Source organism: Alosa sapidissima, chromosome 2, assembly GCF_018492685.1.
Source record: "Alosa sapidissima isolate fAloSap1 chromosome 2, fAloSap1.pri, whole genome shotgun sequence".
In the NCBI taxonomy this organism is placed as follows: domain Eukaryota; kingdom Metazoa; phylum Chordata; class Actinopteri; order Clupeiformes; family Clupeidae; genus Alosa; species Alosa sapidissima.
Window position 1 is genome coordinate 19,250,077 of NC_055958.1, and position 26,328 is coordinate 19,276,404.

The 26,328-nt window shown below is 47.7% G+C and overlaps 2 protein-coding genes across 6 annotated transcripts; one reads left to right on the forward strand and one right to left on the reverse strand.

Moving 5' to 3' along the window:
• The first annotated feature begins 1,493 nt into the window (after positions 1-1,493).
• ppp1r9ala (protein phosphatase 1 regulatory subunit 9A-like A) lies at positions 1,494-26,303 on the forward strand. 5 transcript variants are annotated; one of them, XM_042084206.1, is made up of 21 exons: positions 1,494-1,763; positions 1,937-2,046; positions 2,327-4,318; positions 13,362-13,494; positions 13,693-13,813; positions 14,614-14,718; positions 15,185-15,311; positions 15,819-15,980; positions 16,215-16,268; positions 16,507-16,736; positions 16,935-17,031; positions 17,345-17,483; positions 17,914-18,062; positions 19,763-20,096; positions 20,363-20,420; positions 20,510-20,581; positions 20,975-21,185; positions 22,280-22,324; positions 23,156-23,272; positions 23,869-24,057; positions 24,591-26,303. In XM_042084206.1, the coding sequence occupies exons 3-21, from the start codon at positions 2,492-2,494 to the stop codon at positions 24,750-24,752; spliced, it is 4,332 nt and encodes a 1,443-aa protein (XP_041940140.1). In that variant the 5' UTR covers positions 1,494-1,763; positions 1,937-2,046; positions 2,327-2,491; the 3' UTR covers positions 24,753-26,303. The 5 variants fall into 5 exon arrangements, with proteins under 5 accessions (XP_041940140.1, XP_041940141.1, XP_041940139.1 ...); XM_042084207.1 differs by having other exon boundaries at positions 1,937-2,037; XM_042084205.1 differs by lacking the exon at positions 1,937-2,046 and having other exon boundaries at positions 1,495-1,763.
• On the reverse strand, positions 18,161-19,299 carry LOC121702748. Its single transcript, XM_042084218.1, has 2 exons — positions 18,645-19,299; positions 18,161-18,476 (listed from the first exon to the last, which is right to left on the reverse strand). Exons 1-2 carry the CDS (start codon positions 19,093-19,095, stop codon positions 18,298-18,300), a joined length of 630 nt encoding a protein of 209 aa, XP_041940152.1. The 5' UTR covers positions 19,096-19,299; the 3' UTR covers positions 18,161-18,297.
• Positions 26,304-26,328: the final 25 nt, after the last annotated feature.

Below are 26,328 nucleotides of genomic sequence, written 5' to 3' on the forward strand. Positions count from 1 at the left end.
AAACATTTTTCTAAAGCTAGACTCTTCTACCTCAGTATTCATCATTTTAAAAAGAGAAGGGTAAAGGGTCAAGCTGCAAGCATTATCCGGCTGCAGGTAAAACGGGTTCAAAATCTAGAGTTGCCCTGTTACATTTCCTCCCTTATTCTCCACAGAACAAACCTCTTCAAGCACAAGCAAGCCACCTTGCACTCTCCACCCTTTCCCTGAACATTTCCCAGGGGAGATTACAATAGACTCATCCGCACAAATTATCAAATGATAGCACAGTAAAATTACATTTACATGCCTCATTTTTTTTATGCATATTTGACTCCATAACACCCTAAAAAGATACACCTATAGAAATTCTTCAATTGCTCTGGGAAGTTGTTAACTATCACCTCCATATTACAGTACACAGCTGATACTGGTGCATCCAATCCAATGCATCCAATGTGCTCTCTGTATTTTTCCATTGCATTTTCTCATTAGGACTGGCCCGGAGCACCAGCGCATTCACAATTAAAGCCAGCAGAGTTCTGAATGGAACACACCACATGGCTCCCGAAATGTGTGCATCTTCCCTTGATTGCTCCAGAGCTTTGTGACCTAGTTTGAAAGAGAGATCTGGACGCCATTGTGCTGTACAAAGGCAATGGTTTCTCATTGCTGTAAAAACTGGGTAGCAGTCTGCAGGGACAAAACTACATGCCACCCATATGTTTAAATTGCATTGAACAGCCTGATCCTGTGACATATGAGACTGTGATAGCCAAAGAGGCAGATCCTGCAATCGTCTCAGAAATGTCAGACATGTATAAAACATGATGCCACTGTAAATCATATAAACAGTAAGCCTTTGTACAATTAAAGTCACCAGGCTAAGCTTGATCAGGATCATGCAATTCTGTGAGGGATTAATTTCATAATCTAGAGTTTTTGTATTAATTTCCTTATTACACAGGATTATCATGCCTATGTTTTTATCATGCCTATGAATTTATCTTACTGATAATATGTGTTTTAGTACTTTACAGTGTGATGTGAAGATTTAAAAAAAAAGAAGAAATTAGGTTTAATATGCATGTTTTAATTGTCATTTACTTCAGAGGATGTGTGTCAGAGGGTGTGTGTGTGTGTGTGTTGGCAACATTTAGGCGTAGGCTACTCCACCACATAATACTAAGAACATAAGAAAAGACAGATTTTGCATCAGCTAAAACCTATGACATAAATAAGCAAAGCCAAACAAAAACTGATGTAATTATGTAAAACCATGAAGGGAAAACTAACGTGGCTGGTTTGCATTGTGTCATGCACTGGCATGAGTAGCCTATTTCAGCCACACAATCAAAATAACATTTAACATAGATACACATCGTTTCCAATGCGATAGAGTTCCAATAATTTCTTTACGTTTGCAAACCTAAATCACTGGAAGAGAACTCTTTCCCACGCCATTTCCAGATTCTCTGGAGTGGCGGCGCAGCCATGCAGTCATGAAGGGGGTTGGGGTTAGCAGCCCTGGAATGTGTTCGTGTGCGCGTGCTCGACCTTGTCTGATCGTGTTGCGCGCCAGATAGGAGCGGTTACGCGCAGCGGTACGACAGGTTTGAGTGTGTGTGTGTGTGTGTGTGTGCTTGGGTTGGTTTGTTTGGACTCCGAGAGAACTCGTTTGAGAGATCATGATGGCGGTGAAGAAATGACAAGTTTGCAAGGATAACTTTCAGGGAGTAGGAAGGACTCAGTCGGCTTACAGCGACAATGAAACTGAAGTAAAGGTAATCTTATCAAGTTGCCTCGATGCTGTTAGTTTACCATCGCTAAAACTTATGTGCACACACTTGAGGCTACCAAGTTAAACATGTGTGTTCACTGAATTAAACTTTTTTATCCACTGTGTGGGTAATATAGAAACCAATGTTAAAGCGGTTGTGATTTTTTTGCGTTCAAGTCTACGGAGGGATTCTGATCTTCAGAGACAGACTACTAAGCCTTGAAAACACAAAGGTATCTCACCCGCAGACGGAAGGATAGAACAATACACTTTGAATAGTGAGTAAGGTAATGAAATAGGCCTACTGTATAATATGCTGTCCGCGGCGATGAGTAGCCTAGTGTTGGGATAGGTCCAACTTTCAAATACGGAAAATCAGTTACTCGAACCATGCTAACTTACTTTCTATCACAATGAGCTGATTTGTAATCTCTGCTTTGTTGAGTCGCCTGAATCGTGGTGGTTTGGAAAACGTGACAAAACCACTGTTGTTGGCAGACTGACTTTGTATCAAAGTTGACTCTTGGTAAACTAACATCTTTTTTTTAATATATTTTTTCTTTGTAGATGACTGCCGTCTGACTGACTGCCGTTTGAAATTGGGGCTATGCGCAAAGCTATCCAACCACATTCATGGCGCTGAATGATTAGAGAGGAAGAAAAGACGGCAGCGGGAGCCACGGTGCAGGATAACATTCGGACTCATTCATTTCCAACCTGCAAAGCTTTAAAATGATGAAGGCAGAGAGCAAAGGGGAGCGGAGTCTTCGAAGTGCTTCCCCACACAGAAATGCCTATAAATCGGACTTCCATGCAATTAAATGCTCCTTTGATGGTTCAAAATCCGACGGCGCCTCTAAATCATATGCAAATGGATCCAGCGAGTCCCGGGAGGACACCAGGGGGAGGCCCTTCGGTAACAGAGTTAACAAAATCAAGAATATTTTCCTGCAGATGGATGGTCAGCAACAAGATAGCCCGGAGACAAACAAAAGTCTTTTGAAAAGTGACGCATCCCCAGTCTCTCCAACAAAATATGCAGGCAGTAGCACACCTAAAACCAGCACAAGCAGTACCACTACGAGTCCAGAATCTCACAGTTCTGACAAAACTCCCAAAGGGGAAGATGACAAAGAGCTAGACAAAGAGATAGACAAAGTGGCTTTGGCAGAGAAATTCTCGGTGACTAGGAAACTTTTTGAAAGGGGCCTTAAAGAGCCATCTGCTGAAAGGACAACCCCAGGTAAAACGTTTGCCCGACTGTCCCAGGGTGGCATTTCTGATGAACCCAAAGGTGGCAGGAAATCAACAGGCTCTGCTGAGAGCAAATCTGAAAACAGTCCAACTTCGCTGCCAAGGACGTCAACAGACGAGAAGAAAGACGGTGAAGAGGCGAAACAGGCACACCGGCTGTCATTGAATGCAGGCCCCATATCCAGGAGACTGGAGAATTTCATGGCTGATAGTGATGGTGAAGAAGCTGTGAGAGGATCTAGCAAAAGCACAGAGAGCGCTGTGAAAATCCGAAGTCCACTTCAGTGTTCAACCCCCATTTCGTCTACAAGGGATCACTCCAACAAGCCCACTTCTCCCATTGGTGATGCCATTAGCAAGCCTACTTCCCCAGTTGCTGATGCAGGTCAAAAAGCAGCATCTCCTGTTACCAACGTGTCATGCAAGGCCTCGTCTTCAGTTGCTGGAGGGTCCATTAATAAAGCAGTCTCAGCCAGAAGTGGTTCAAGTGAGCCCACATCCCCCAGTGGCCATAGTTCTTATAAGCGATCTTCAACAGGTGAGGGCATTACCAAACCATCTATAGGCAGTGATGGAATCAAGGCTTCCAGCCCACCCTCAAGGGAACAGAGACCGTATGGGAGTAGCGTGTACAACTCTAACCGGGCCAAGGGTGAGACTGCAAAAAATGAGGGGCATGTGGTACAGAGTCCTTCCAGGGATAAGTTGCCTGACCAGGCCCCAACACTGGACCCAGCAGGCGCTTCGGTGGTCCGCGCCGAACTCGTGGTGGTCCAGAACGAGTCGTCGGAGAGCGATGAGAACGAGGAGGTGTGCTTGGATGACAGAGTGTTTACAGAGTGCAAAGTGCAAAAAGAGATTAAAGCGGCGGGACCAACAGAAAGTCAGACTGAAGCACCGAAAGACCTGCCTTCTCCAAAGGAGACAGATGCCACAAAAGGGTCTGAGGTGGGCAGCAGAGCAGAGATCCAACATGCAGAGAGAGAGGAGTCAAGAGAGGGGACAGGGACAGCGAGGCACACTGTTAATCATCGTGAGGAAGAGGAGGATGAGGAGGAGGAGGAGGGAAGTGAGCACGAAGAACGAGTGAATAAGGGAAGCCCGGATAAGAGCTCACCTGTGGTATATGGGATTGAGAATGCAGCTTTTGTGGATGATAAGGATGCGGAGCAGCTTGAGGAAGAGGATGAGGATGAAGAGCAGGAGGAGGAAGAAGCATATGAGGAGTACGAGGATGCCCCCGGCCTCTCTGATGAGGACCCTCCTCCGCGGGGGGGAGTTCACTTCTCTACCGAGCCAATAAAGGTAAGCAGAAACATTTGTTGAATTTGGCAGCACAGTAGGCCTTGCAGTCAGCCCTGGGTTGAGGTATTGTTTTAATTTCAGGAAATGCCTAATGTCTTACCCATTTATTATGTTATATGTTTTGTAACTAAACAAATGTCACATCTGTACTTTAATAGTGATTTACAACTGCAAGGGGCAAATATGCATGGTGACTGTCTTCACAGCACGAGATGCAGAAGTGGTCATTTCCTGTGGCGTCTTTCAGCCGTTACAAGCTCTGCAAAGAGTAAAGAAGGTTGTGGGAATCTGTTCTCAAGATGTGCCTTCCAAATTAATTAACAGACTGATTGCCTCTCGTCTCACTAGAGTAGGCATGCGATGCATACCACCTCTTTAAGGGGGTCCTGTAAGCCTGTGTTTGGGTTATGTATTGGATGGATGCCCCTGTTATGGCTCTGGCACAGTCAAATATTGTCTCAAGAGTTTGGAAGCTTAATGTGTGGCATGCCTGAGGAGATTCTTACAAACCAAAATAGTCCCATGAGTCTGAAGTCTTAGGCCACATCTTTATCATATTTACTACAGGAATGTTCACGTCAGGGAGACGTGTTTATGGGGTGTTTGTCTGGAATGGCCAGTGAAGTATTTTTGGAATTGTTGTTGACATTGCTTTGGGCCTCGCATGGACGGCAGCAGGCCGTGAGGACAGTGGAGGACCGTGGAGAGTGAGAAGACAACGCTGGTATGAGGAAATGGGCCTCAGAATCATGTGGGTATTATCAGCCCTTCACAATGCAGAGCTTCATGTAACAAAAGCCCCCCTAGCTCAACAAGTGATTATGTCTTCATACAGTGTCGACATACCGCAGGGCTGCCGGTCAAGTTTTCTGTTGTTGTCGTTGTTATTGCCTGTGTGTTTGGAGTGTTGGATTAAGTTTAAGAGTTAGCGAGTTGTAAAACACATAAACAAATGCTTCCCAATCCTGGGATATGGATTTATTTATATATCTTTTCCTCTGTTGGCAATCAAACATACAATAGCTGCTCTTAATTAAAGGCCAAGGCAGAGCCCATAACTGTAGCACAATGCTGTTTACTGTCACTTTTTGGTGTGTAGGCGCTGGTCGTCCCACATAAACCCCTACGGAGGCGTGAGGGGTGTGGAGGAAGAGGCTCACACCTCGCTCTGTCATTACATCCAATCATCAGAGCAGATAGCAGGCAAGCTGGGAAAAACAAAGCCCTTTAGGGGCCCTCGGCGGGGCCCATCAGCAGCCTGTGTTTACCCAGGCCCTCAAACGTGTCCGGTGTCACCTCATGGCCCTGCAGAAGGCGGCCGATGCCCTAGTGACCACCTGGCAGGGGGCTGAGAGAGAGCTGGATGGGGGAAGGGGTATGGCATTGCTGTGGAAGTTGTAGTCATGATGACGAAACAAGTGAGTAAGTATGGGGTGGACAGTGGAAAATGCTATTCGCTGCCCTGACTACATGGACCTACAGCTTGAGCAAGAGGCAGTAGGCTAGACAGTGGTTATGGGAAGGCAGGGGGGCCCTAATGGCTGAGGTGGGTAAGACGTAGAGAGGCATCATCACCTTTGATATGAACAGGCCTGAAGGGATTATAGACAACTCCTGAAGGATGAGTGTAATGAAAAACAGTGAGTGAGGCTTTCATGTTGGCCCAGCCCTCCTCAGTAGTGATGCAACACATCTTCTGTGCGTTGTGTGTTTCTTCTTGTCTTGTTGAGAAATGTGGTTGTAAACATGGCAGTCTTGTCCCGGCATGTGCCTGGGCCTAAGGCCTTTGTGCAATAGTTCCCTCTTTTCTATCCTCCATGGTACCAGCAGGGAGTTTACACTTGACTTGTCTGGTGCATGCCATGGTCATTGAGCACTGACGTGCTGGGAGACGTCAAAATAGTAGGGTATGTTAGTGCTCCCGAAACTTGATCACATGTGCTTACAGTTCTGGTTTCACCATCACAAGCCTGGTATTTAAATCTGACATGACCTTTTGGATGTTTTTTTTTTACTTTTGTTTTTACTCAGAATGTGAGGCATTAAAAACCACATTCTGCACTGTATATCTTTAAAAAGTCTAAGACTTTGGCACTGGTCTGTACAGGAACAAATTCCCAAATGTCAGAGATCAGCTCAAGTTCAGTTTTTCTCACCAGTTTTGTGCCAGACCGAAGTGTTTTATACACACCAGCCAAGTACACTGACCACGGAGGATGCTCCAGGCTCCAGACACAGTGAGTGCCCCTATTTGAGAATGACATCCAGCAGTGGAGGGTTCTAGTCCTCCTCGGCCAAAGCCCTGTCCCTGTCCCACTCCTAGAGAGGAAGTGCCTTGTGCTCCAGGTCACATGGGCAACTCCGACAGGATTAGGTCTCCCAGTAACCTGAGATTTCGCTGTGGCGAAAGGCGCTGTCCTCGGAGAAAGAAAGCTCCTCTTTGTCAGGCTAGCCTCCGAGCCCAGCCTCTGAATGTGTCCCTTGATCACCGCTTGCATCTGCATGCCTTCTACACATCCAGACATAGGGGAAGCCAAGCGATACTAAAATTCAGGAAGTGCCAGCTTACAGTATGGATTTAGGATTTAGTTTTGAAACACACATATACACACACACATACACTGCCCTTTTTACACGGTTTTATCTGCTTATCGCTGTCCCTGGATATTTACTGTGGTTATCGAGGTTAAGAACCTTACTTCAGGAAATCCCAGCTGGATTTTACTCTATCGCCTGGGTTATCAACGCACAGATATAACATGACCTTAAGGATTTCTCCTGTGTCTCGTGTGCAGTGACTTTGTAGCCAGAAGCAGTGGACTGGTTTGCATGTACTCATCAATCTTTTTTTGTAATTCTTTGTCGTCACCTGCATGTTGGGAGTTGTACAAGTTGCCCTTATTGTGTTTTAGAAAATGCTGTGCAGAGACAGATTTACTGTCTCTGCATTATTTTTTCTTTTTCATCTTTTTACTGTAGACTTAATGGATTCCCACTATAACTGCACAATTTAGTGGGTCAGTTGCAATACTATGGGGCGATGACAGCTGCCCAACTGTTACTGTTGGGTCTGGATAGAGCCCTCAAATCTGTTTGAAGCTTTGCAACACGTCCAAATTTTTGCCTTCTAAATGATACGGCTTATTATGCTTTTTCAGTGAAGCATGCATTCAGGGCACCCGGCTGCTATACACTGAGGCGTGTAATGGCTGAAGAACTTTATAAAGGGTTAAAGGTTGTTCTATGGAACTGGAATTGTTTTTCTAGGTGTGTCCTAATCTGAGAAGAATCAGCAGTGCAGCATGGCACTCCAAATATGCCCCAACCTTCAACCACAATCCTCACTAACCACTGTGTGTTGTGTGTAGTGTAGTGTAGTGTAGTGTAGTGTAGTGTAGTGTAGTGTAGTGCAGCGTTACCCATACATTGACTTATTTGTGGCGGCCCACCACAATATCAACATTGACCACCACACAAAATTTTTTACAGGTTCTACTAAATTGTGCTTAAATCTGGTTAGCATCAAAACCACGCTGCGCTAATGTGTTAAAAACTGTTGCATTCAAGTTAATTCTGCAAACCTACCACCACAAATATAATTCAATTCTGTGGGAAACACTGTAGTGTAGTGTTGTGTGTGTGTGTGTCTGTCTGTGCGCGCTTCTGAATATACTGAAATTCTTATTCATCCCATTCACCTTGAGACATATTTTGGGCGTCCGAAACTATATTGGGTGCAGACGCCGTACAAGGTGTACTCTTCCTGTTTACAAAGTCTCGGCTGTGTTCGTGTTTATGGGTGCGTGTCTGCTTGTGTGCCGTGCGGCTCATTAGTTTACTGTCAGCAGAAGTAGGCCATTGTTGTGGCTCCTTTTCTGGTGTGTGGGTGGGTGGGTGTGTGCGCGATCGGGAGAGGGACGGCCGCCCAACTCCAGCAGGACACAAAATGGCAGGAGTCGTGGCCCTGCACCTGCCACATGGATCCTTCCTTCCCCTCCGACCGCCACCAGGAAGTAGCACGCCCTCCTCAGGGTTGGACAAACACAAATGACTCCAAATCGCAATATGTGGGGGCGTGGCAGTGGAGGTTATCTGAAAGGGCAAAGCTACTGCACCTCTGTGTGTGTTTGTGTGACACACACAAAGAGAGAGAGGATGTCTGTTGGTTTTGCATCAAACAGGCGTCATGTTTCAGATGGCTAGATGAGTGCACAGGTTTTGTCTGTCATTGTCTGCACTTTTTTTATTTTTTTACTGAAAGCACACACACAAGTCCAGACTGGGGACAGTAATCTTGAAGTCTATGTGAAGTGAAGTGCATTGAGGTGTAAGGGAGAGAGAGGGGCCCCCCTCCTGTGAGCCCTCGTTTGCCCCCCCCCCCCCCCCCCCCCCCCAAATCATCTGTCCCTCTGGGGCCCATTGGCCTAAGCTTCATGCCCAGAAAATGAATTCAGCAGACCAGATTCCTGAGCCGTCTGATTACTCATGTAAGTGGTCCAACCAGGAAGGAGAAGAGTCTGTTAGTCATGCACTCATGCTGTAGCTTTCTCTCACTCCTCTGTCCCATTCACCACACTACTTTCTTTTCTCTTTCTCTTTTTCCTCTATTTCTCCCTTCCACTCTTCCCCTCTCCCTCTTTCCCTTTCTCCCTCCCTTGTTTTCTCTCTCTCTCCCTCACTCTCTCCCCCTCTCTCCCGGCTGTGTTTCCTCTGAAGAGTGGAAACAGGAGAGGCCTCAGTCTGCTGTGGGCCAGTAGAGCAGACCTGCCCCACTCCTCCTCCTCCTCCTCCTGTGCTGTTATGCTTTCCATTTCCTATCTCTGCTCTTTCTTATGGAGCCCAGAGGAATGTGTCAGACTCACTCCAACCCCTCCCACGCTAACTGGCAGCGGAGTCGCTGCCAGCCGGGTACAGGGACTGGTCCAGCCCCATATGGTATGGGCAGAGACCCGCCTCTCACTAGGCTGCCCGTTGGTGTGGCATCAACTGCCACAGCGAGGAGAAGAGGCTCGTTTGTGTGGTGTTTCACGTCACCATTGTAAGAATGGAAGTGATTTTCATACCATACCACAAATTGCATATATTTGGGTAGCAAACTGACGCTAGCCATAGTACTGGCTGTGAGTGCAGCATTGGACCACATGACAAACCAGCCCGACCAGTATAGCCATTAATAGATAACTAGGTTTCAGCCTCCAGAGTATTTTAATGTCACGTCCATTCATGTCTAACTTGAGGATTGTTAGATGACCGTGTTGGTTTGTTATGAGGACAAAGTCCTTGTCTGCCCTGTGGTGTCCTCAGAGGAAGTGCAGGGACTACGGAGGGCTCTGTTTACTCAGGCCTGAGCTGGATGGAAGTGTGCTGCCTCTGTCTTTCTCTCCTGCACTCTTTCTCTCTGTCTCTCTCTCACACTCTCCTGCACTCTTTCTCTCTGTCTCTCTCTCACACTCTCCTGGCCTCCTTCCCCTCCTCTCACTTTCCCCTTCCCTTCCTCTATGCCCTCTCTCTTCCTCACTGTAGCCAAATCAAGATTCTCTCTCTCTCTCTCTCTCTCCCCCCCTCTCTCTCTCTCCCCCCTCTCTCCCCCTCTCTCTCTCTCCCCCCTCTCTCTATCTCTCTCTCTCTCTCTCTCTGTCTCTCTCTCTCTCTATCTCTCCCCTCTCTCTCTCCCACAGCATGTTTTGATTTGGTGTCTTTGTGGAGCTGCTTACATTACGAGCCTCCCCACCGCCCCCAGTCCAATTCTGCGTTCTGCGCTCGCGCTGCTTTCCTGGCTTGCGATCCTTTGGTTAGCCTCACTCTCAGCTGCTGACTCATTTCCCACTGCGCTTTTTTCACAGGGCAGGGGCAGAGAGGGAAGAGATGGGGGCGAAAACTAGTGATGTATTAATTGTGTGTGTGTGTGTGTGTGTGTGTGTGTGTGTCTGCCTGCCTGTGCGTGCAGGCATGTATACATACGACCCACATGCGCATACACGCACACACACACAGAACCACACTTTGGAGTGGTTGAAGGTGGACCAAAAGCAATCTCCATTCCAGAAACCTTGGGAAAGGGGGGTGTCTCACCATCACACACTCGTGCATACACATACACACACAAAAACACACACCAGCCATGGAGAAAATGAAAATAAGAAGCAGATGGAACTGTGGTTTGCCTGCCCACATCACAGATTGCACTGAAGCAGTAAAGAAACTGCAGTGGAACTCAGATGGAGAGAGTGTGAGCGCCGCTCACTCACACACTCACACACACACAGACAGACCCTCCTAAGGCAGAGGAAAGGGATGCAGGTCTTAGGGGGATCCCCCTCTCCTGATCCATGGTAACAGCACCACGGTTGTCTCCCTGTAGCGTTTGACGTCACCTACCTGGCAGAGCCGGCCTGCAGCCAGAGATAAGTAAACAGCTGGTCCACAGCATAACTGGAGGTGGTGATAACAACAGTGGCCGGGGTTGTGTTTTCTCTGGCCTTTAGTGAAGAGAGGGAGAGAGCGCGAGGGAGATTTCTGAGCCTCTATTCTTGTGATGAAGACAGCGACGTGGTGATTGGGTTTCAGCGAAGAAAAGGGACATTGTTCAAAATTGACAGAGTATTCCATGGCAACGGGAGAGTTGAAGTAAGAAAAAAAAAGAGAGAGAGAGAGAGAGAGAGGAAAAACTGCACACAGAAGTGTAAGCGCAGAAGCCTTGTGAGGAGCAAGCGGCCCTGACTCTGGGACACAGTAGAGCTCCTCTGCACACTCACACTATATTAATGCAAACCGCAGTCTTTTTTCCCCCAACTTAATGACATTTCTCCCATCCAATGTGTGTTTTTTAATAGTCTTTTTCATTATTTTGCACTGGTGACCCAAAGTCAAACAATCTGTTGTCTCTCTAATGGGTCGACCTCACCAAACCCAAAACGAAAAGCAATAAATGTGGCGCTTTCGGAGCCACATTTACAGTATTTCTCAGCCGTAAAATGGGAGAATGGGGCTGGTGTTTAATGATCCTGTCAGCTGAGACTGCCTGGGCCCCGCTGGACGAGGGGCTCAGACGGGACAACCAGGAGCTGCCTGAAAGGGAGAGCACTGGACCATTGTCCCATAGCGAGAGACAAAAGGGCCCCCCTTCAGGAGGTAGGAAGACCAGCAAGGGGAAGTGACGGACATGGCTGAGCCGCGAGCACAAAGGATTGTGGGATTGTGTGCTGTGAGGTTCCGGCTGAAGTCACTTTCCGGTCAGGGGGAGGAGGGGGAAGAGAAGGAGGAGGTGCAGACCCGTCCCTGGGGAGAAGAGCTCGTGCTGTGATGTGGCTGTGACACTCCCTTCCTCCCACTGCGCTTCAGAGAGAAGACAAATTTCTGCGTTGCCTGCGTGTTATCTGATTTACACTGTAGGAGTGGAGTATCTCTGCGCATGACTGTTTGCCAGAACAGAGGGAGGTGGGTGGGTGGGACATCGCCTTTGGTCGCTCAGGTCCTGACATGCTCCAGGATGTAGAACCCTAGACGGTGTGGCTCAGAGTGGAAATGTTTACACAATTACATCATGCCTCCCTCTGGGCTTCCAAATCAGCACTACACGCTCACCCGCTCTCGCTCTCTCATCTGCCCAGAGCAAGCGATTCCAAGATGCAGTACCATCTGGGAAGCACTTGGATAGCCACAGCTTCAGTGGTCTTAAGTGTACAGATGCTAGGACTCTAAACCTCACTGTGGTGTTGAGGTACTACTAGTGTGCTTGGTCTAGGAGAAGAGAAATTGGAGGGAAGCACACGAGGTGTCTCCGTTCAGGTTTGCTGAAACACTCCCAAGCTGAGCTTTTTTGGGTGGTAACATAAACACAGGGTGGGGATTGAGCATTTGGCAAGGTTCCCATCTGGCTAGATGGATGAGGTCACATTGGCTCAATGTGTGGCATGAGTACTGTTACTTTAACGGCTCCTCCAGCTTGACGCTGTGCCTCGTAAACAAGACAAAGCTGTGTAAACGCCAGTCAGGAGTTCGTATCCTGGGTTTTGACCTGGAGAGAGCAGGCATCCATTCATTCAAATCTGTGTAACCAAGGACCTTCTAGTACTTTCTCTCTCTCTCTCCCCTGTCTATTCCCGTCTCTCTGCACAGAGAGGAATTTGCTAATCATCACACCATCTACAGCTCTGACCTCCGCCTAGACCCTGTTATCTGCTTTATTAGGTCAGCACCGTGCAGTGAGGTCACCACACCTCTCTGGGTGTGTCTGCATGACAAATGACCTGTAGGTAGCGAGGAGGCTGAGAACTCATTCACACGTGGCGATGAGCCGCGATTGCTCCCTCTCTGTATAATGTGTTACCCATATGACTGAGCGAGCACTCTCCTGTAGAGAAAGAAATGAACCAAAGGACTCCCATTTTTTCCCCCTGCATGGAAACAAATGTATTTTAGGCGACTGCTTAATTGCATTTCTTAGCTTTAAAGTTAATAAACTGAAATGGCTCTTTGTTGTACCGGCGGGGATGTATCACCTGTCGTCGCCTCAGTGTATCGATCCTCCGCGTCCTCTTGGCCGGACTCCTCCCCCAGCTGTGGCCTAGTTTCCACTGTGGGAGCCCCCAGTGCCAGGGAAAGCAATTCCGAGCTGGTCCGGGAAACGGAGCTCTGTCCGCTCCAAAAGGGAATCGGAGCCTTGGCGGCCCCAGACGTCTCCGTCGGGTCACGTGAACCCGCAGCTCCTTTAAACGTTTAATGAAACCACTCTTGGGCCCATTCGAACAGTGCGCCTTTTGTCCACTGACCGGTTCCAGGCACTGCCGGTTCTGTTTGCAGTCAACTTTTATAGAGACTTCAGAGCTCATTTCTGGCCCCAAACAACAAACTCTTGGATGATGATGTGGGCATAGGACACTGACTTAGATTAATTCAGGGTTTTGCTCATCAAACTTTAATAACATTGGGTCAGTCCAAATATGCAAGGATTTGTTGATGCTGGACCTCAGGTCTGTGGGGCCACAGTGAAGGTGCACACGTTTCCAGGAAGTGGCTCAGCAGCTGTGTGTCTGTTGTGCAGGTGTTTAGCACGTACTCCAACGAGGAGTACGACCGACGCAACGACGATGTGGACCCTGTGGCCGCCTCGGCAGAGTACGAGCTGGAGAAGCGCGTGGAGAAGATGGACGTGTTCCCCGTGGAGATGGAGAAAGGTGAGGATCACACACTCTCACAAGGGCAGCAGTAATTAATTGAAATAAGCTTCAGATTCATAGACCTCCAGAATTTAGCGCCAGGTTTTGATATCCACAGAGACCTTATGTCCGCATGTTATCATCAGTAGCCAGCCTTGTAAGATGAAAATAATACATTTTAATTGATTCCCGCTTTGTTTCATATTCCCCGTCCAGGAGACAACGGCCTGGGCATCAGCATAATTGGAATGGGAGTGGGGGCGGATCAGGGTCTGGAAAAGCTTGGAATTTTTGTGAAGACCATAACAGAAGGAGGAGCAGCTGAAAGAGACGGGCGGTAAGATGCATAGTTGAGGCATCTGTGGTCTCCAGAAGCAGGGGGCCCTATCCTCCCACGTGTCTCCCTGTCTTTCTCTCTTTCATCCTGTCTCTCTGTCACTCTATCCTTCTTTCTCTCTCTGTGTCTCTGTCTTTCTATCCCAGTAGCTAACAGGGAGTACCCAGATGCAGCAATCATGGCACACATTAACCTCCACTGTCACTCAGGAGCAGCTCATTGTAGTCAGCTGTTGGGTGCAACACACGCCTTATCTCCCCCAGAGAGGGCATTTCCAAACAGCCAGCTGTATTTATAACCTTCAGAAGCAGCACAAGAAAATAGCAGTTTCCTCTTCACAGGGAAAACCTCTCTCGCTCTCTCTGTTGTGCTGCCAATAGTAGAGGAGTGCTTTTCTTCCCCCAACACCAGTCCTCACACGCCCAGTAGAGATACTACACAAGATAATCATTAGCATACACTCTAGTATCACATATATAGAAAGGACGCATCCACTCACGGCACAGTTCTTACATGGACTATAACCTTCTGGCCTGACTGATCCATGAAGACGTGTTTTAATGTCTGGAGCTCCCTAGGACCGTTCACCTCAATATCATGAGCAGCATGCGTGGAAGAAGTGCAGACATTAGCCATTTCCTCCATTGGGAAGGTCCTCTGTCCGTCTGTTGTGCTGCCAAGCATTCTGCTGCAACCCCCTGTACAGATCCCGTCTACACGTGTTTACTGTCCATGTTACTGCACTATGCGGTGTAGGGCTGCATTTGAGGTCACTCATCTTGATTCACCTTCACGTTCAGGATCCAGGTGAACGACCAGATTGTGGAGGTGGACGGCATCAGTCTGGTGGGGGTCACACAGCTCTTCGCTGCCACCGTCCTGAAGAACACCAAGGGCTCTGTCAAGTGAGTCAGCTGATCTCAGATCTGCCTAAAGAGGAGTCTTTTGGGTCTGACGCACATCACTGTAATCATGTGTGTGGCGTTAATAACATGCTACAGTCAGACTTGAATTAGCACCAGCTAATTGTATCCTTGCAGTTGTATGTTTTGACATGGGGATTGTGTATAATCATTGTTTTGTACATCACAGCCTTACAGAGAAGCTAACACACACATAGAGCAGGTTTATATGTTAATGATTTACTGCATGCAAATGAACTATGCACATTTCTGCCCACTCACACTGATAGAAACAAGCAGCGCTTGTTAACTCTCTGAGTCTGCCATGAAGCCGTAGCTTTAGTCACTCTATGATGTGATATGGTGTCATAACCAGGAAGGAAATGGAGAGGAGGAAATTCTGTTAATCCCTCCTCTAGAAGCCCATCACCTTTTCTCATCTAACCTGTCAATCAATGACTGGATCCAGGTTCCTGATTGGGCGAGAGAAGCCGGGCACGCAGAGCGAGGTGGCCCGGCTGATCAGCGAGACCCTGGAGCAGGAGAGGAACCAGCAGCAGCAGCAGGACGATCCCTATGAGCAGTCCACCGAGGAGGTGAGTCAGCCAGGCTGGGCCCTGCTGGACACACCTTGCAGTTAGCCATTTACACATATTCAGCAACACTCAGACACTAAAGTTTGAGTAACCGTGAGCTCACAACACCACTCTAACCAAAGGAAGACAGCTGCTTTACAGAATTTGAAGGTTTGGGAGGTAATGTTTTTATCATTTGGTTTAACAGAGATTAGTCTATTTGAAGGACCCTGGACATGAGCAATATTCTAGGGGGGAAAAGGATGGGGGGGCAAAAAATTCCCTTCTGTGTGGGTATGCAAACGACCACAAGGTGTGTGTGTGTGTATATGTACATGTACACACACACACACCTCACTGCTTGTTTTTCCCTGATCACTGGCCATGTTTGTGCCGGTGGAACACGCTGATAAGGCACGCGTTTCCTCCCGCTGGGGGACGGCCGGGCAGCCCCCGCGCAGGGCACACCGCACTACCAGGATCCCGCTGGCACCAGACGTGACTTTAATTAATTTGTTTATCTTCCAGGACGAGCACTACGAGGACGAGGAAGGGGAGGACGAGGACGGGATCCTGGGGTCCAGCTTTGGTGGACGGAGCACAGTGGAGGTGTTTGACCTGCCGGAAAACGAGGCCATGTTCCTGCCCACCAACATGGACGCTGCACAACTAGGCTTCAAGTTCAAAGAGGTAGTTTAGCACGTGGGAGGCCACCGAGAGAGATCACTAGTCTTAGGCTACCTGAACTATCAGATGATGACTATCTGTTCAGAGGAATGAGTTACTCAATGTATTATCATTGGAATGAAACAATTGCTTTGATTGGCAACAGTGTCTGTATTCAATGCATATTGTTAAATTATTTAATTATTGTAAGGTAAATGATGTGACCTGCTTGAATGTAGTATTGTTTCTTGTCCACAGCTGCAGATAAAGCACAGCATGGCAACAGTTGAGCTGAGCCAGATAAAGGAAAAGGTAAGTCTGCCCTGGGATGAATCCTTATTTGAGTTTTCACTTGGAGTCTTTATTAAGTCTTCGCCCAGGCCGCTGCTGTCCATTTCAGTTGATTTGTCAGTCATCTCTACCCAAATATGACCCATAAATGTAGTCAGCTCAAGCACTGGTAGACAGTGGACTGAATGCACTCAGTGGTTTGGCAGTTACAGCCACAGCTGTAATAGTATCTGGATCGACCCTATTGTGTGCTTGGCAGCTGCGCGACATGGAGGAGGAGAGGGGCTCATGGGAACAACGAGAGGCCGAGCTCCAGGAGAGCATCGCCGGCAACAGCGACAAGATCCAGCAGCTGGAGACGTTCTGGCTAGAGTCGCAGACCCTCTGCAAGGCTGTCAACGAGCAGCTCGCCGAGTCCCAGAGCCAGTACGATGCGCTGGACAAGAAGTATAACAAGGCCAAGAAGCTGCTCAAGGACTACCAGCAGAAGTGAGAACCACTGAACGCTTCAATCCCTCGGACTTGGGGTGTGAGGGGGGTGGGGGGGTGTCGTGTGTGCAGATGTTTGTTTTTGCTGTTCCTTGTGATAAATGCAAGGGGGGACGCTGAATGAGCCGGCGTTGTGCTGGCTCTGTGAGGGCCCTTTGAAAGCGCGCCTCACTCGGGCCCTGTTTCATCTCCTTCCAGAGAGATCGACTTTGTGAAGCGGGAGGAGGAGCTCAAGCGAGCGCTGGATGAGAGGGAGGCCTGGTACAAAGCCCAGCTGGAGAGCCTGCAGGAGAGGGTGAGCAGGGGATGGAGTCTCTGTGTGTGTGTGTGTGTGTGTGTGTGTGTGTGTGTTTCTCTCTCTCTCTCTCTCTCTCTCTCTCTCTCTCTCTCTCTCTCTCTCTCTCTCTCTCTCTCTCTCTCTCTGTGTGTCTGTGTGTCTGTCTGTGTGTGTATCTATCTTTGTGTCTGTAGCCTGCCAAGAGTAGCTCTCTGTAGCTGAACACTCCTTAATCATTCCTTATTCTCTCCCCTGTTCACCCCCCCCCCCCCCCCTTCTCTCTCTCTCTCTCTCTCTCTCTCTCTCTCTCTCTCTCTCTCTCTCTCTCTAGTTATCAGTGTTGGAGTCCAAGGCTTTCCCCACCGACGGCTCTGCTCCCCAGCTCTTGGCGGCGGGGGACAGCCAGTGGAGCAGCCAGGAGGCCGCGGGACCTGTGGAGAACTCGCGCTCCACAGACTCACTGCTGCTGGGTAGGAGCCTCCTCTCACCGCAGCCCTTAATGAGCTAGAGCTGGAGCCGGGCCCAGTGTGGTTCTCCCGTGGTTCTCCTGGATCACCAGCCGTATGGTGATGAGCCACACGAGCCAGCACCACCAGCCACTACATATAATGAGGCATACATTAACATACACCCAACAGGGATCTGAGCTAGTGTGGCTGCACTGTTTTAAATCCAATTACTTGTACATAGATGAGTGCCAGGTGTCTGGTGTTACTCTGTGTCATGGATCATGTGTCTTAGAAGAGGAACTAGGAACTACTGTTACTAGAGAGCACAAATGTGTTGACTTCATCATAGTCTTATTACATTGTTGGCTATGGAAAGAGAAGTAGTGGGGCATACGTTAGTGTGCTGGAGGTCTATCATGTGTCACTGTTTTGATGAGTAAATTATGCATAGATGCCGACTGGTCCGAGTTGGTGCCTGAGACGGAGCGTCTGGACACCAGTGCCCACCGTGCCAAGGGGCAGCTCGCCCAGAAAGCCAAGAGGCAGCCGCCATCACGCAGCAAACTCCGAGAGATTGGGGCCCCACCGTGCCAACCAGAGGTCAGTCCAGGTCTTCCTTTTGGTCCTCTAGGTTTTCACACACAGTTCTCTCATACACTACTGTTTGTCTAGTTCAACAACATTTTTGCATACTGAATTTGACCTCACTGGAACATCTTGGTATGAGCCATTAGGTTGCAGAATTATATTTGAGAAATGAATCGTGGAGAAACATTAAGATCACTACAAATTGTATTGGCTTTATTGATGGTGTTTGATGGTCCTTGTCAATCGTTCACACAGTCAGCCGTCTGCTGCTGTGTCTGGCCCCCCGAAACCTCCTCCTGGGGACAGAGCCTTTGTGGTTCTCTCTGGCACTCCAGAAATTGGCTTCTCGCTCGGCCTCCTTACTGTCTCCAACCTCTGGCCTCAAGACACTCTCCTTTTCTCCTTTGTCTTTCAGTCCTTCTGACGCTAAACATAATGGGGGAACAATTTATTAAAATTCAATGCTGAACCATTTTGATGTTTTAAATGTGAGCATACTTTTTACGTAGCCCACTTATTGCTCCGAGCTGAAGTCGGTTCTGGTGATGCAAGGCTACTTCTTACACTCAATAAGAGCAGATGTCTTCTACTCACCCAGAGTCGAGTCCACTTTATGTAGGAGACTGTCGAGCACAGCTTTCACATTGTCATCCCTCTGTTCATTTCTCTCATAGTCTTCCAACTCTTTGTCCAAGAATGCATCAAGATCATTAAGAACATTTAGGACGTCTTCTGGGATCTCCATGGGCAGAGTTAGTCCTTCTGCCCTCTCCCTAGCCCTCTTGTCCAGGCCAGTTCTGCCATCCTCGATCCGTTTCAGCTCATTTATTAGGAGCTTTTGGAGTTCCTTTTTGGTCTTTTTGTTTTTATTTTTATTTTCATCCATGTCTTGTCCATGTCCATCAACGTTAACCCCCAAAGCCTCCAGCTCTCTATTTAGTTCCTCCAGTCTGTATTTTTTCACGCGCTTCTTAATGGCTCTACCTGAACTGTGCTCATCCTGCCGTGCTGCTAGGCAGCAGGCTAAGAACCAGCAGAACCACATTAAAATCAGATAACCAGAAATCAAAGTCCGAAAATGAATTTATCAACAAATCTGAAACCAGCCAACTTCTACACAAACTCAAGAAAGAATGAACAAAAATTCCAATTTACCCTGTGTTATGTGTGACATTCTGATGTTGCCTAGCCACCTTTGTGATCCTAAACGGAATGGTATGATACAAGACTATTGTTACCAGTTAAATGTATCATTCAATGGAATCTTTGTGAAAGGTGGTAAATAATAACAAAAAAAGTTATTATTTTCAGTTACACGCTCAGCTTAAATTTAGATTTTGACATTAATAAATGAGTCAGCTATCCAAAATATATTTATATGTTGCGCTGATATGTGGCCGCACACATCTAGACCAAGATGAGCTGAAAAAGTTCTACTCAAAATATCTGTTTTGGGTTGGGAGGTCTGAATTTGTGTAATTATTGGAGGTCTAGAAGCATTAGTGATAATAAAAAAAACTGAGTTACATACTGCAGCTTTGTATGTAGTTTGTATAGCCCGCTGTAGGCTATATCAAAGTCAAATCCCTTTCACTGAGAAGATTTGAATGTCTTAAATCCAAGGCCATTCAAACCTGCGCCGTACCTCACCATAGCTGTTGAGCTGTTAGTGAGCTGTAGCTGAGGCCTGACTGGTTCCTTTCTGTCTCCAGGACGATGAGGAGGACGAGCCCCCGAGCCCTGAGGTGCCGCGGAGACGCCGCTCCATCCAAGAGAGCCTCTCCCTGCCCGTGCCCTTCTGCGGCCATCCTGGGAACGGCCAGAGGGAGGAGGGCGCGGAGGACGCTGCCGTGAGCGTAAGCCCCAGGCCCACGGCCGATCTGTCCAGCTCCCCGTCCCCATCGGCCAACCAGCGGGCCAGCATGGAGAGCGGAGACAGCGGCAGTCTGTCCCCGCCCAAGGACACGACCTCCCCCAGCTCACCCTCCGGGTTCCTGAGGAACGTCAAGAAGAGGGAGTCCAAGGGCAAGGGCAAAGAGCCCCGAGGTAAGAGGAGACGCTCCCCAACGCTCAGCCTCTACTGCTCATACACTGCCTCTAGTGTAGGAATCAACCCGGAACGCTCAGCCTCTACTGCTCATACACTGCCTCTAGTGTAGGAATCAACCCGGAATGATCCCTGTTTATTTTGGAACTCAGATTATGTTCTGGGAATTGGAGTCATAAATAGAGAGACAGGCTTATGTGTAACCGTTTGGTGTCTCTTGGCTGGTGTCATGACCCCTTGTGAAATGTGTACGTCTTCATTTCAGATGAGTCAAACGACGGCTCATCAGCGGGGAAACCAAAAAGGCGATTTCCTGACTTTGGGTATGTTGTGGTCAGTCATGACTCATTTCACATTCCTCAGACTGGTGTAGTATAACACAGCTGAACAAGCTCTTATCCACCCCACACAGAGGCCTACGGAAATCTGGGGGCAAAGGGAAGAAACATGACAAGGACTCAGTGAGGGTGTCACTGGACAGCAGGTAGCCAGTCTGTTCACTCACCTACTGTACATGTTTTCACAATTTTAAAGTTTTAGTACATATTATCACATTCTTCTATTATAGTTTTAGTACATATTAGTACATTCTTTTATTAAAGTTTTAGTACATATTAGCACATTCTTTTATGCACGTCTGCAACATTTCTCAATAGAGTGTGTACTTTTTAGTACAAGTTTTAGTTTTAAAATGTTGTTTAACTGATCTCAGATCTCCCATTGAGTACACTTGTCATGCAGGATTTCTTTGGAATTACGGGTGCACTTTTCTGCAGGATTTCCACAGAATTGGACTCCCACATGGCTGCTCTAGTGTGATTCCTAATGTAGCTATTGTGTTGCACTCAGACATGCTGCACTCTTCTTCCATCCCCAGGGGTTCAGCTGAGTTGCTGGAGGAGTCGGGGGGCAACGTGTCCCCCACGGAGTCCATGTCCTCCGTCCCCGCCTCCTGCATGCCCTTCTCCTGGTTCGGCGATAAGGACAAGGAGCGCGACCGAGAGAGGGATCCACTGTCGTCCAGCAGCAGCTTGCCCTACTCCACCACGGAGACCAGCAGCGTGCAGAGCCAGGACCGCAAAAACAAGGTGAGAGGAGCTACACACACACACACACACTGCTCCACAACCAAATCCATAACCAGTCTTTTTTCATTTAGGGATAAATCAGTATTTTTATCAAAAGGAATAGAAGTTCAGAAGAACTCTAAAGTAGTGTCATAGGGATTTTGCTGCGAGTGAAACCGGGTTCAAAAACCCAGTGTTGCCTTTGGCAAGCGGTTACACTGGTGGAATTACTTTGGAGTAAGAAAAATGATCATTCTTGCTGTCGGTCGGCCATAGCGCTCTGTGCCATGTCCAGGGAAGCATAAAGAAAATTTGAGAGAGGCCGAGGTGAGGAGAGCCAGAAGTGCTCGGGGCCGTGCTGTCCTGCTGAGCTGACCCGTCGCAGCCTTTTTTTCTGGCTCGCTCTACCATGACTTGGCTAGAAATGAAGACGGTGAGTCACTGTTCAGTAATCCACAGTTCAAGGAGTACTTTCGGCTGCTTGATGGAAACGGCGAATAAAGCAGAAATAAGTGGCGTGGCGGGCAGCTGGTGTCGGGGCCTCGCCGCATATAAGAGCACCGACAGACTGACGCTGGCCAGAACAGGACCAGAGCCGGACGGTGTCCCAGGCAAACAGTCAGACCCCTTCGAAGCACATGGAGGCTCTCATTAATCAGAGAACAGAGAGTGAGGGGGCACTGTGAGGGGAGCAGAGGACAGGGGAAGTGGGGGAAGGGAGGGAGGGAGGGATGGAGGGAGAGAGAGGAGGATGGGGGTGGGTAGAGGGAGGGATGGAGGGAGGGAGAGAGAGGAGGATGGGGGTGGGTAGAGGAGGACTCATTGGCTCTCCAGTAGCTTAGCAGGCACACAATTATCCCCCCTTTAAATGCATCTGCTCCGATAGGCCCGACTAACACAGCTGGCACCAACGCGTAGGCCAAAGCCCCACAGGCCATCATGTCCAGTGGGAGGTCACAGAGACTCCCTCTCGTAAAATGGACGCGCAGCCCCTGATGAACATCTGATTAATCTGGAGAACATCATGTGATCTTGTCTCTTTTTTTAATATCCTTGTCCACAGTGATTTGCGAAGGCCCAGTCTCGTCACTAACACTGTCCCTCTCTCAAAACAGACAAATCTCTCCTGGTCCTCTTTATTCAGTCGCTCCTTAGATTTGGTACAGTATCACTTCTGTCTCTCTCTAAACTCTGTGTGTAGTGCGCTGGAGTGTGGCTTGCCTAGTTTGCACTAGAGTGATGTAATCCTGTAGCAGCCAGTAGTGCTAATCACAAGGCCACGTGGCTGGAGGTTCTGGTGGGCTCATCAGTGTGAACGGTGAAGTGCCGTCATCTAAAAGGAGCATACTCTTGATAAATTCAATTCATCTTTTGAATAAAAGTCTTTTACTTTTATTTTATTTTTCATTACACTTTATTGTCAAGTGTACGCTTCTTTAAGTGTGAAGGCCCCATAGTTTTGGAGAGCCACCTCATCAACAGATGTTTTGTTTTTTCCATCACTTTTTGCATCACTGGTGCCATCACTCTGAATGCTGCTTGGGATTTGCAATGAGCATATGTGCTGCATAGTCCTGTAGTTTTAGGAGCTCGTGTGCTGCAGTGTGTGTTGTGTGTTTTGTGATTTCTGTTGCTGTAATGCCCGATAAAGTTCCCATGCAAATCAAGTTGGCCCTGTTAATCAGGATATTCCATTAGAGGGATCAAATTACCAGGAATAACACCATTTTTTTTTTTATGTTGTTGTTTTCAATGACTGCAATTTTCCAAAACCCAAACACAGAATGTTGGCTTATGCTATGGTGTCATGTGATTGCCATAACTATTTGTAAAGAACAACAGGGCCGGCGTGAATGGGTAACTGCTGTTTGTCAGTGTTTCGTACACATACCAGTCTGTCCATTTCAATGGATGGCTCATGGGAAAGCTGTCTCCCACATGATGATTGTCCCTGTCATAGTTAATGAATGCCTTATCTCCACTTGTTCCAGAGTTTGTCTGTTTTAGACGATTCAAACCCTGGAAGTCCCAGTTCAGACTTGACAGGGTTAGTTGCCGAGCCCAATCTCTCTGGGCGCTCGCACACTCTAGCCTTCTCGTCCAATGAGGTGAGTGGCATCCAGAACTGCATCGATTGCTTCCCCTGTCAGTCTGCGTGTGTCCCGAGTAGAAAGGCGTCCGGGGTGGTCTAACCTGGGATGAAAGCCTCTTAGTGCATGTTGAGTGTCTGCCATTGCCTTGTTAGGCTGTGACCATAGAGTTTGAGTGACTGGTGTTGCATGTTGGCTGACTTGCCTGTTCCACATCCATCTCTTTACCCGGAAATCAACTTCTTGAGAGTATTAGATATTGTCATATCTTCTATTCTCAGGGTTATTTCTTTATTGGTGTGTAAAGTAGTGTAAGCGTGTCCCAGGAGTCATTCTGCTGCATATCCGTGTGCATGACAAGACTAGCCTGAAGTAAAATAGTTAGTGAATAGTGGGTCAGAAGACAAAAGATACCTTAGTTAGATATTCTGTGTGCTTGCTCTACATTCCAGACTGCTATGAATGAAGTGAGTGTTTAGTAATAAGGATAAATACATTGCTAAGGCATAGCTGCATGTCAGTTGCTGCTCAAACTCCTTCCTTGTGGGTGTCATGTGAACATGGAGAGTGGGCTTTGTGTTTGTTTGTTCACAGCATGTTCTTTTCATCCCCAGACTCTAGACGACGAGCCGTTCCCCGTGGGGAAGGACTACCAGTGGCAGAACCGCCCTGTGACTGAGTGGACCACCCAGCAGGTCTGCCACTGGCTGATGGGTATGAACATGGACCAGTACACGCCGGAGTTCACCACCAAGGGTGTGGACGGCCAGCAGCTCATCAACCTGGACAGCGATAGACTCAAGGTGAAAACAAGGGGAAATTAAAGGGGAGGTCCAATCTCTCCTCCAACCCCATACGTTTTTGTCAAATTGAGTAAATTGCTGTGCAGTCCTCAGGCTGTCCTTTCAGTGTTTGCATTCAAAAAAGTACTTCAACATTCGTACACAGCTCTAGCTCAGTAAATTTGAAACAAGCATAGTGGCTCAGACTGAGCCATTAACAATCCTAGTGGATAAACACCGTACTTCAGGAGCATAGCATGGAGGGGTGCAGTTTGATTGCCTGTCGAGCTAGAATATCAACATTTCATGAAACCAAACCCAATTACAAATGGCATCTTTTAAAGGATTACATCTGCAGTGGCCTGAAGTTACCGTCCCAGGAAGTACTGACATTAATCTTTCGAGTGCAGAGATTAGTGCTGTGTCATATTTCCAAATGATCTCGGTCTCAGAGTTTCTGTCATGCCTTGACTGCCACCTTATGGGCATCTGAGAACATGCATATCAGACCAGTGTCACGTCCACCACATCACGCATGTGCTTTCCCTCCACAGGCCCTGGGTGTTGCGAGCCAGAGTGACCGGGCCACCATCAAGAAGAAGCTGAAGGACATGAAGAAGACCCAGGAGAAGCTGGAGAAGCAGCGGGAGAAGCGGGAGAAGGAGGTGCGCCGCAGCGGGAAGCTGCCCGCCTCCAACACCGACTCCGTCTGCTGAGCTCCATCTGATTCTGGACTTGACCCACGGGACCGGACTTTCCCTCGACTGCTGCTGCTGCTGCTGCTGCTGCTGTTGCTGTTGCTGCACGCGAAGAACACTGACCACCCTGATGACCAGTTCCCGACCACCTGGATGAGGGCCACTTGTGGCGAGTGGGAGTGAATGACAGCACAGACAATCAACCACTTTGGCACATGCAATGCCACAGTTCACACAGATATGCAACTAGCATAGGGTTAGCGGTGCTCCTACCGGCATACCAATGTTACGAGCCAGCTATTAGCCTCAATTCCACAGGGTGTTTTAGTCCAGTCTCGCAGTGCCAAGCAAGTGCTTCTGCCCAACCTCTCATTTTTTTCTATTCCTTGATTCCCAAGTTACCCAACAGACAAGTGTGCTTTTAAATGAGTCAATTCTGTTCCACTTCACATTTCAAATTCCAACACAAATGAAATGTGATGTACCTCATGAAAATATCGTTCATCCTGACCAGTGGAAGCTAATTATTGTATTGGAGAGAAACTGTATGTAAAGAGCAAGTTGAATGTGTGTTTGAGAGAGAGAGAGAGAGAGAGAGAGAGAGAGAGAGTAGTGAAGAGCTGTCTTCCAGAACCATGCCTGGCTGCCAAGGCAAATGTTTTTTTGACAGGTTAAGGGACGTTTTAGGGGGATTTGTAGGTGTAGATGATTGTTATATAGATAATGTGTTGACTAGTGGACCAAACAGAGATGCATGTATTTTACCTAACCACTGTAGCCGAGGGCTTACCAGGAAGAAGCAGGTCTTCCTTACTGAAAATATTACAGATACAGAGTTCCATAATTGTGCACAGAGCCCCTGATTGTTTCCTGCCTTTAAATGTTTTTATACATTATTTTTGCTAGAACAACTTGCCTGTGTCCATGTACAGATCATTTTTGTTGCTGGAACCTTTGTACAGTCGATGAGGAAAAGCACTATATTGTCTTTTTAAGATACAAATGGGGAACATGATTTTAAATGTGTAAATGGATGGTTTTATATTATGAGCATATTAACTGCATACCTTTAAAAAAGCAAATTACTGATCAAGTTTCTACATTTTCTACTAAGTAGAATAGCCTGTTGTGTGAAACCTTTTTTAAAAATGGCTAATCAAAAAAGGGTAGTCAGAGATGGTCCATCATCTTCCCTTGTTGACGGTGCCTGCTTTGCCTTGTTTGACCCTGTGCAGCTAACTAGAGTTTGTATCATCCAAAAGGGTACCAGACTATATCACTGTATCGCATCAGTCTTTTACATGCATAACAGCACTGTGAGAAGGCCAGGAGATGTGGCTGTTAGGTGTAATAGGTGGATGGTTTCTTTGCCAGTGTACTCCTAAATGCTATATAGTTAGCTTGTCTGCACTCATACTTATTTGCTATTCTGTTTACTACTTAGATGCTTTGATATCTGTATTTTGATGAAACTGACAATGGGATGATGCCCTTCAGACCACAACAGGCACCCAGTTACTCCTCTGGTACAAACAGTACAAGCTGTGCAAATTAAACACTTTATTTGAAGTCTGGGCAGTTTGTGCTTTGTCTT